We start from the raw sequence: 11515 nt of genomic DNA on the forward strand, positions 1-11515 counted from the left end.
TTTTTTTTGGTGGGTGGGGGGATTACATCAAGAAGGGCATAAAAAGGGATTAAAAAATAAGAATATATATATATATATATATATATATATATATATATATATATATATACATACACACACTAAGTATATTTTGTACTTTATACTTAGACAAGTATAAAAGTAATACTTTTTATACTTAGAGTATATTCTAAGTATATTCTTAGAGTTTTATACTTACTTTTCGACTTAAAGCATTACTTTTATACTTGATTGTAAAATGACTAACAGGACTATTCGAATGCATGGATATACATTCATATATTAAAGACCCTATTCTAACAAAAGCATAGCATTTAAAGATTTAAACATTACCCAGATGTGGTGTCTCACTGAAATGTGGTGGATTGTGTCTCACTGAGCTGCTGACCCACAAATAAACGGTTCAACGTTCAGTTTTCCATCGAGTCGAATTGTGCTGGGAAATCACGCAGTGGGGATAAAGGGGAATACCGAGTCAGCACGCACAGTTTCACTGGTGCAGTCGCTGTGTTTTTCTTTTTGTTTGTTTTTCATCACTGGCAAAGGGTAAAAATGTACAAGAAATACCTGTACTGCAATGAAATTAAATAATCTGAATGAAAAAGAAAAGTCCGGAATAACATTAAAAAACAAAAACGAAAAAACAGCTTGTGTGTTTATTACATTATACATTAATATTTCATTGTATGAAACAAATTCAGACAAAGAGCGGGAGCGCAAAAGCTTCATTCAAACAGAATAAAACCACAGAAAATCGTGCCGTGTAGCTCGTGGTAAAATACATTGTTCATGGCTGATCTTTCGGGGAACATAGGCCACGTGAAGGCTGTTTATTTCGTTTTTTAATTGTTCGTATTTTCATTATGACCCACTGCACACGTTTCATTCTTTTTGGACTGCATATTTACTGGCAAACAAAAAAAAAAAAAAAACCAGCTGAAAAAGCCTTCACCTCACATCTCATTTGGACGCATATGGAATCACGTTAAGTTTGGGGATTTTTTAAAAACTTCTTGTAAGTTACACCTTAACAGTTAAACTGTCCAGTCAGCGTCCCCCAGAACTGAGATGCATCCCGAGCTGAGACAAACCAGGCGTTGCACTGCTGAACCGACTCTTCAGCCCCCTCTGAATGTGCGCCTCCACACCGACACCCTGGCTTTGCCTTTCTTGTAAGTGGAGAGGCAGGCCGGAGTAGACGGCCGACGGAGCCAGGTAGGAGGACCCCCAGGGCAGAAGAAGATTATTACACACAGCCGAGTGGTTCAGCTGGGGCACCAGCCAGTTTTGGGGTGGGTACGAGAGCGCAGAGGCATGGTGGAGAGTGTCAGGAGAGGACATGATTGCTGAGAAGGAAGAGACGGGTGGGGAAGATACACTGGGAGAGATGGGGATTACATCGACGGAGGAGACCTGGCGCTGGGCATCCACTCCTACCTCCCCTGACCTTCCGCTCCCTAAACTATCTCGGAGCGAAAGGACACCGGAGCCGGTGAGAGGAAGGATGCCTGGCTGTGTCCCACAATTGCGATGGCTTAGTGGATTAAAAAGACCTCTAGTTGAGCCAAAACAAGGGAGCTTGGACTCATACTGGTTCAGTGCAGTTTCCTGTTGTCGCACAGCCCTGATCCCTGCCTGGAAGAGAGAAGGGGTGTGGGGAGGTATGGGCGACAAGGGCAGAGTGGGCGCTAGGACAGGCGCAGTTGATGTCGCAGAGGGAGAGGGTGCTTTGGTTTTTTCTATGCTCAGGGTACTGATGTACTGCAGGTTAAGGACTTGAGCCCGCAGCTGGGCGTTCTCCTCGCTCAGAGCCAGTAGCTGGCCCTCTATCATCAGGTCATTCAGCCTCCTCTTCTCCCTGGACCGCTTGGCCGCCTCGTTGTTCTTGCGTCGCTTGTCCCAGTAGCTGGCATCTTTCTTATCGTCTGGGATCATCTCCCTCTTCCGGCGCGTAACGGGGGTGAAGTGGCTACTGTAGGCCTGTAAGCGCATGAGACGTCGAGCCAGGAGGGAGGACCGAGTCCCAGCCAGGAGCCGAGGCTCCGTGTCCGTGTACCCACTGCTCTCAACTGAGGAGGAGGGCTGGCAAGGAGCATCTGTCCCGGCACCGTCAGGGCTTTTCGGGGAGCTCATGACACTAGTGGAGGGAAACAAGTGTCAGTCAAGCAGCATGCATACATCCATGCATCAAGCATAAATCTGACCCCGTTAGCTGCACCTGAATCACCTAAAGCAATGATTGCTGCATAAGTTTCGATTCATAACTAATGCTGAGAAAAATCTGCGTGAATGAAACTCGTTTACGTTTATTTTGAGCATTTTTGAGTTGAATGTACTTCAGACATTTGACGAAACGCGTAGTTTACTGACGTTGAAAAGCGAGTTAATAATCTGTAAATTCAATGTGCATTAATCTAAACAGCCTTACTCCACCACAACGTTAAATGATGTCGGCACATACGACAGTGTCGGTGCCTTTTCATTTAAAACAGTTTCTAACCTTCTTAAGATTAAGACAGATACATTAAAAGTTAGCCTCGAGGGAACTTTACGCGAGCATACTGAATGTGAGCGTTCACGTTTTAAAGCCTTAGAATTAGACAGCGTCGTAAAGTTGAACTGACACTGACCTGATTGGAAGGATGACACCTGTGGGACTGTTAGAAGCCGGGACTTTGAGCGTCTCTTGCAGCTCTGCAAACACACACACACAAGAAGAGCGACATACAGTTTTACGCGCAGCACTTGGAAAAGTGACTTAATCTTTTTTAAGTTTGTGGGTGTTACATGGGGTGAAACAGAGAAAGGGCTGAACTTACCATTCACTCACAATCAGCGGTGATGTGGAGAGCAGAGCTGCTGGGCGGTGCGCACATATAGGCCACACGGATAGCCAATCACACTGTGCTGTCTGTTTCATTCTGTGGAAACCGATCTGGCAACTTTAACTTGGAGTGCGGAAGTCCAAGAGAGCTGTGTGTGGCCACAATCTAACCAACAGGTGTTACTGAAATGAGTCGATTTGGATCAACCGTCCTACTTATTACTTTTGTAAAATTACAGCACATCGGTCGACGTGTCTAGAACAGTCGCACTGTGACACCACTGTTCAGTAAGCTTTACTCATTAGTAGAAAACATGGTTTGGTTTACGACATGATTATGTTTGACTTTGAGATTTGTTTGACATGTATTTATCTATTTGTTTTGAATGACGTGATGAAATGAAATAAAACACTGAAACAAATCCCAGAAAGCACGAGCTATATTTAGAGAGATTTAGAGATTTTTTTTTTCTTTTTTTTTTCTTCTTCTTTTTTTTTTCCATTAAAAAGTTCGCTCCACATCACGGTGTTGCTCAGCATGTGGCGCATCTTCTCAAATGGAGACTGCGGGAACTGTAACAAAAGCTTTAACTTCTCATGGATTTTGCACCTGTAACTCCTCCTTAAATGAAGGTTATGGCGCACATAACTGCTAATCACGTGCTCACAGTTAAATTTCAGGACGGACTTTGAATGGGTCCAGTCATCCACTAGTCCAGCCTCAGGAAGGATGCAGGGAATCACTAAAGTCCAGATTTGTAATTTAGCGTTCCCTGTATTTTTTTTTTTTTTAATTAGACAAATCACATTGAAGGATAAATTGCCGGTCAGTTTAAATTCCTTTTTGCTATATTAAAAGGAAAATTTCAAGAGGCAATTCCTGCTGAATGCTTCAGATTGTGGGAATTTCTTTTCCCATTGCTGGATTTGCTCATTCCAGCCATCTGATAAAGCAGGACTTTAGAATCTGTAAGCACCATCTGTGCCTTGCAGTGTTAATGTTTTATTCTAAAATGTCAGGACGTTGTGGTCATGTTAACATGACCACAATACACACACAACTCTTGTTCACTTCCACACGTGTCTACAAAAATAGGTAGCTGTACAGTGAGTATTTTACACATACAAATCTACTTTAATAAATGTGATTCGTTAAACCCTTTTTTGTGCCTTTGGCGAGTCTCTCCCCAGTATTCATCTATCCATATTTAATTTAGTCACATGGTGTGGAATTCCATTTAGTTATGCGCCTGATTTTTATTCTAGCTTTTTCAATGTCACTAATCTTCACTGGTGCAGACAGACGTGATTCCCCACATCTCTCATTCTTCTCCAGTTGTTCGTTTGTGTTGTATTTTTCCATTTAAGAGTGTGTTAAGGTTCACAATTGAGGAGGGAGAGTACAAACCACTCTTGGTCCAGAGGATCTTGGTCAAGTGGCAAATCCACCTGTCCGTCTATTGGTGAAAAAAACAAAATGTTTCATAACACAACCAAGAAGGCTGTTGTTTGAATCCTGCCTCACCCGAGCTGCCAGAGATGAATCACTGTCTGCAGGGGACAGGGGCAAAGTGCACCAGGGTACATTAGGTTGTCTGTGGAGAGCACTGAAATCTCCAGCCTGGCAGCTGCCTAAGCATTAAAAAGTTTGAGAAGCACAGGTGAAACCTAATGATCCACCTCTCCTTTTCTGTTCACATTCTAATTGTAGTCTGGGTATTCTTTTGAAAGGCTGCAAAAGAGCAGCTTCTCGCGAGAAGACACAGAAGCCGAACAGCAACCAGAATGGAAAACCACACTGTACAACATCACTCTTCTGCAGTTGGTGCTGAAGACTTCTTTGTAGCGTGCAGAGTGAGGGGGCTGTCCATATCACAGGGGGTGTCCTATCAGATGTGTGTTTGTTAAAAACTCCAGTAGAGTTTTCTGTCTGACTCATCATAACCGCATCAGCCACAGTCGCTCATGTTCCAACAGTCTTCTTTTAGTAAGAACGTTGTCTCCAGATTTTTAAAGACATAGTACCTGTCAGGTTGTATTGGTTCCCGGATATTAGTTTGATGGCTTTGAAAAGAGACAAACTATCATGCACAGAAAACACAGAAACAAACATGCGCACACACATATACATATATGCAGGTGAAGACTACAGTGTAGCCTCAACTTGTAGCAGTAACAGGAAGCAGGTGTTATAAATATGATAGCATCCAAATTATTAATAAATACAGGGCTGATTTCTTTTTAGACAGACAGCGATCCAATTTACTCGACTGTGTCTCTCAGCACTGTGTGAATCTGGACCTTTTCGAGGATAGTTTATTATCACTGTTAAAAAAAAATGCATGCTTAGAAAACATTGTGATATGAAGGGCCTGCATAATTTGGTGCACTCCCACGTTTGTGTGTGGCAACACCCACATCCTGACTGCATGTTGCAGATGATTCTTTTATGTGGATTACTCAGCGCCAGCAGTATAAGTCCTGTTGGCTTTATAATGCTTCAGTGTCTAATTGAGAGAACACTTCTGAACGTTTGACCATTATCTGTATTTCTTTCGTACCAGTGATTGCTCGACTGACATCATGCTGCCGGCAGCTTTGATTTTTATCGAAAATATGGATGCGGAGGGCCTTCAAACATTTGTTAAAGGCTGTATTCCTTTTACCAATAAATCTTTTGAAAAAGCTAATGATTTAGTCATTTCCAGGTTTTAATTACCCAGCCTGTGCACCACTAGTACATTTATCCTCACAGACAGGATTTCTAATTAATTTCGTAAAGGATTCATGAATTGTTTAGACAGCTGGCTGCAGGCTAAGAAAGAAGGATTCTCAAACAGATGTTGATCACATCCGATGATTGTGACAAAGAACACCAGTTGACCTCTATTCCTTATTCTTCTTCTTTCAGCTGCTCGCTTTAGGGTTTACCAAAGCAGATCATCTGCCTCCATTTCCTCCTGTCCCAGCATCCTCCTCAATCACACCCACCCTCTGCACGTCCTCCTTTACTACATCCATGAATCTTCTCTGAGGTCTTTCTTTTTTCCTCCTGCGTGGCAGCTCAATCTTTATCATCCTTTGTCCAATATATCCACTCTCCCTCTTCTGCACATGTACAAAACATCTCAGCCTTGCTCAGCTTTTCTTATTTTGTCTCCAAACTGCTCAGCCTGAGCTATCTCTCCTGATCGCTTCCAACAAAAATCTTCAGCTCTGCCACCTCCAGCTCAGCCTCCTGTCTTTGTGTCACCGTCACCATCTCCAAACCATACATCACTGCAGGTCTCACTACTATCTCCTAAACCTTCCCTTTCCTATTCAACCCTGCCGGCACTCCTTTCTTGATCTCTCTCATACTCTCTCTGTTGCTTTGGATGGTTGACCTCCGCCAACATTCCCAAAACAAGAATCTGTAGGGCTCCTTCTTTCCTATAACATGGTGTGACGCATCAGCTTTATCCATCTGTCCAGCTCTGCACATCACCTTTGTTCTCGAAAATCTGTGCTCACTCTCTAAGATTGTGTTAAGCAGTCTGGTTAAAATGTCCACTGCCCTCTCTCCAAAACACCTCCATACCTGCAGAGGTATGTCATCTGCACCAACTGCCTTTCCACTCTTCCATCTCCTCATAGCTGTCCTCACTTCCTCACTACTAATCCTCTGCACTTCTTGATTCACTAACTGTCCTCTATTCATCCATCCTACTTTCTCATGTTCTCCATCTATCAGCTCCTCAAAGTGCTATCTGCACGCATATGTTTCGTTTTCATCATGGCACAAATCTGAACACATGCGCTAATGTTAATATGCATGCACAAGAATATGACAGCCCAGTCTGCGTTCAACTTTGTGAGTTGTTCAGCTCACTAGAGAATTCCAGTCTTACCAAATCTGTTTTTAATGCCTTGTAGATTAGAATTTTGGGGTACCACTCACTACAAAGCCCTGTAAATCACAAATGCACTGTGGACAGATAGAGATTATGATCTTAGTGACTAAGAAAGAAAGAGAAGTAAATGTTCTAAAAGTGTGTTTACACTTTGCTAGTGTTCACCAGGTGCCAAATGCATCTTTCCACAAGTGCAACAAGTGTTTTGCACATACGTGCCTCCCCATCACTCTCCTCGTCATATGTCTAAATGAGGTTGTGAAAAACACAAAGACAAGTGACCTACTGTCTAAATAAAAGAATCAGTGAATTTGAGCTTTACTACACTGGCCATGCGCACAGCAAAAAAGGAAGTGTGATAACTGATGTCTCTTTTGTTGTTTTTGGCACATTACGCCACAAAGAGAAAGTTATTCTGCTTGTTTTTGTCTTTGTCTTTACCTTGTGCATTAAAAGTGTATATATGTATATATTCTTTCTTCCTCATACCCACTTTAAGTGTTACCATGACCTTTCTAAATGCCTCAGACAGTTGTACATAGACATTAGTTTTGTTGGGAGAGCTTGAGTTGTGTTTTCATCTTCATGGTAAATGAACTGACTCTTATATAGCACTTTTCTACTTGACCTAAGCACTCAGGGCACTTTAAACTTGCGTCAAAATCCTCACTCCTACAGAACCAGCTCCTTAATCACAGCGTTGCCTCATCTGAAAGCATACTCTGCCTCATTGTCCTTTGTTTTTTACACTATTTACAGAAATGAACATTGTGCTGTAGTTACCAAATCTGTAAGCTGGTTCACTGAGGTCATTAACCCATCAGGAAAAAGATTTACTGAGTCTGGCGCTGTTTTTCTGTAGACTTACACAGTTTACCGGCTAGAAAGAATGCCAGTTTAAAGCACTTCTGTATTGTTTTCTATAATGGAGGTTAGGGGTTCCATTACCCTACTCCTATATCTATATAAATGCAGTGGCTCAGGAGTAGAGCAGGTCAACCACTAATCAAAAGGTTGGCTGGGTTGGGCAAGAGCCCCATGTTACAAAGAAACACTTAAAGATCGGAAAAGGTTCTTGTGTGGATGGAGGTGACCGGGTGCGTGAGGGTTGTAGAAATCAGTCCGTTCCCAATACGATTCATAGCATAAGCTAAAGAAAAATCTACACATTTATTGTTTGCGATTGAGTTTAGTTAATATTTTTAAGCATTATTCAAGCGATACCTGTAGGAGGTGAGGAATCAGAGACGGAGTGGCCATCCTTCCTGTGTTGAAAAGAAAACTTTACCAGAACTGCAAGTTTGTTGTAGACTGTAGTCTTCACCAGTGTGTATGTGTGTGTGTGTTTTTTGTGCATTAATATTAGGAGCTCAGTTACCTCATGGGTAAATTAGCATGAAAGATAAGGAGAATTTAGTCAAGCTATTTTTAATATTTGTAATTACTTAAAGCATACTGCTTCTGATATTGAATTAATTATAGAAATTTGTACAGTGTATATAAATAAATATCTATTGAAGTCACGCTTGTTTAAAAGTATTGTTTCAGCATTGTGTCTCTTAGTTTGAACTCAAAGCGTCTTCCAGTGAAACTGACATCATTACTTTTCAGATCACCACTCTGAGTCTCTCGGGTGCTTTTGGACATGTGTGATATGCGTGTGATAACGTGTGATAAGATATCAAATACATGTGTCCAGGATGACATGAGGAATGTTTTTAACTGTAACTCGTGGAAGGCTAGTTTTGTGTGGCCAGCGAGTAAAATTTGGTGTTGGAAATGAGCATAAATGGTCTCGCTTATATATCGATGTGTTTATTGGTGGTTTGCAATAGACAGGCAGAAGCTAGAAAAAAGGAAAGTGACCTGTGATGTAATGCTGGGTTTTTTCATCTGCTTGTGAGGGTGTTTATCAGCTAGGTTAAAGTAAGCTAAGTGGGGTTTTTCTCTTGTTGTTGTTGTTGTTGTTGTTATTATTGTACAGGAATAATAATATGGAGATTGATATGAGTATAATAATTCCACTTTAACTCAGGCACAACTCATATTCCTTCGTTAGTGTCTGTCAGGACGGCTGTCTGAATATGCAGGCAGCAGACTTTAGCCAATGCAGAGGTCAAGGAGATCCCTTTATGTGCAGTCCTAAGAAAAAACGAGTTGTATCTGTTATTCCATGGCAGGGGCTAAGCTAATCGAGGGTGACTTGTGATTAATGCTGAAACACTCGAGGATTCCAGGGCACACAAGCGATGATGTGTGGAAATGAGCATAAATGGTGGAAATTTCAATAAATGGTCATCTTTATCATCAAAGTCACTCAAACGTCACTCAGAGCTAGTGCCCAGATAGATAAGATGTAGAAAAAACATATGGCTAGTGGAACTGTTTACCACTACTGATTCGTTTAGACAATACTACTGTAATAACTTTGTCATAATGATGAGTTGAGTAAATCGTTGGACACGTGGGCCGTTGTCTCAAAAGTACTGCGAGAGAGAATGGAAAGATTTTTTTTACAGTGTTTTTACTTTGAGGGAGTCACAGTACAAACTTGTTATATTATTTGGTTGTTTTTCAAATCAGCTCTCGCCCAGGTACCCCTACTTTAAGCAGCACCCTCCAAACCACAGTTTTACCATTACTAACGTGTTTCAGTGCACCCACACAGTTCACTTCACTGTGATACCACCAGGTGAGTCATCACTGGGGCGGTTAGTTTAATCAGTTTGTTCCTGTAAACTTTGATGTTGTTGTTGTTGTTATGTCAGCCCTACTCCCCGCACACCCCCATTCCCCTCACACACTCACACACACGCAGACACACACAGATGTTTTGCTTTTAACAAGCTCCTGTCCCCTTTGCTTTGCTCTGGTTCTAACCTGACCTATTTAAGGTGAGTTTGTATGTCATATCAGACCCCATGTCTTCTGCAAACCCCTCCAAGGAGGTAATTTGTGTGATTGTTGAGGTTGATGTTTGCTGGCCTGATTCCTACTCCTTAATTCACAGCTCAGCTGTTAACCACTTTTTACAGGAAGTTGAGCCTCAGCGAGTATGAAGAGGATATCGCCTCCTCATACTCGACTGCAGTGTGACTTTTGTACAGCGTCACATGACAACTTTACAGTAGTAATGTAGGCCCCTGAGAAATAAGGGCATTGTGTAGCTTCCCACAACATGGGGCTTTCTCACACTTACTGTGCTGTTGATACATGAGTGGCCTGAGGATCATGCACTGCTGAGATCCTGTGAGATACAGTAGAAGATGAGAACACACATAAGGTCATTAGGCATGTAATAAAAGCTCTGGGCGTTCCCCCCCCCCCCGACTATTTGATAAATAGCGCAGTGATAATGAATGTGTCTGTTTTGCCACCTGTGGTTTTTACTGTCAGTGTAAGATTTGTATAAAGTTGTAACTGTGATGTGTTTAAAATAAAAGTCAGCCTAAAACAACCTATCACTTTGCACCCTTGCTTTGTCAAGTAGCAGCAAAGTAACTAACTTATTTAAAAGTATTTCAGTCATAATCTGCCATTTTTAGAGCTCAGCACATCAACCATTATAATCTCCTGAAACGAGTTGTGTGTTGATTGCTGCGGTCGTTATTGCAGTGTTTAGCCCCCTTCGGGTTTAGCAGTTTGCATGTTTCCATTTTGTATTGAGCAAGATATGAGGAAGTTAAACTTGTCATCTGTTTTTCTCACTAACTACCGCAGTAAGACTGTGAATCTAACAAGATGCAATCTAAATAGGGTTGTTTTTTTAATATTAAGTGATGTCTTTATCTATTGGTCACTTCTGGGTATTTAAAAGGTGTTAAAACAAATAAAGGGATCACTAATGTTTACAGAGGCTGGTTCTTGTTGGCAGCTAGCATGCATACATACATGAGCAATACCCCATAATGTGCTTTTTGTTTATTTTTTATTTTTAGCAGTCCAGCTCTATCAGTGACCACTAAGTGACCTCCAGTCTGGTATCAAGGCCTCATCTTTGCGTAACTGGCAGTGTTTTTACCAATGTGAAGTTTAGGAGAGCACGTTTCTGCTTAAAATGTCCACGTTTCATTATTTACTTTGATGATTTTTGTAACATAAGCTTTTGTGTTGCATGACTTTGAAACGCTGTAATTTCTAATATTTGCGTATTTTGACATATTGCCTTGAACCTTGACCAAACCCGCAGGCTCGAAGAGACAAATCCACTTTTCGTTAATGGCTCTGAGGTTTGCAGCCGTGTTGGCCAACGGTTAAACTGTTGGTGGGAACAGTCTGGCCTATCGATTGTCATTTGTTTGTGGAGGCCTTGAAGCACCCATTCCACACCACTGGCACATCACCTTAACCACTCTGCGTTGCAGCCCAGCTGTAAAAATAGATAGGAAAGATTGCCCTAGATATGCACACGCACTCACATAGAGACACATATAAGAAATAAGATACACACACACCTTCAGGTGTAGATGTGTGGCGTTTGTGGGGGGGACCTCACTTAGGAAAGAGCAATGGAGACAAAGAGATATGAAACCACAAAAAGTGCATTTAACTGACATTGAGTGAGCATCAATTCAGCAAACTGACTTTTGTTCGGGGTTGCCACTGTTTATAAATTCACCCTTTTTGACCTTCAATTGATGCTTGATCTGCAGTGGGTGCTCACCTCCACCAGGTGGCATTAGATTCATGAGGAAGTTCAAAACACTTGTTAGAAAGCCCCTAAATAAGAGGAGGAGACAGGAGAAGACTGGTGTATATCAAATAATTTAAAACGTTCCTT

General features: G+C 41.7%; 1 protein-coding gene across 1 annotated transcript; it reads right to left on the minus strand.

Moving 5' to 3' along the window:
- Positions 1 to 285: 285 nt before the first annotated feature.
- Positions 286 to 3029, minus strand: LOC146546788 (uncharacterized). Its single transcript, XM_085264983.1, has 3 exons — positions 2838 to 3029; positions 2649 to 2712; positions 286 to 2155 (listed from the first exon to the last, which is right to left on the minus strand). The coding sequence occupies exon 3, from the start codon at positions 2149 to 2151 to the stop codon at positions 1066 to 1068; it is 1086 nt and encodes a 361-aa protein (XP_085121109.1). The 5' UTR covers positions 2152 to 2155; positions 2649 to 2712; positions 2838 to 3029; the 3' UTR covers positions 286 to 1065.
- Between the last annotated feature and the right edge of the window lie 8486 nt (positions 3030 to 11515).

This window comes from Mchenga conophoros, linkage group LG23 (genome assembly GCF_057382185.1).
Source record: "Mchenga conophoros isolate Kocher_MC1m ecotype Shallow Benthic linkage group LG23, M_conophoros_male_GT1.1, whole genome shotgun sequence".
NCBI classification, from domain to species: Eukaryota; Metazoa; Chordata; class Actinopteri; order Cichliformes; family Cichlidae; genus Mchenga; species Mchenga conophoros.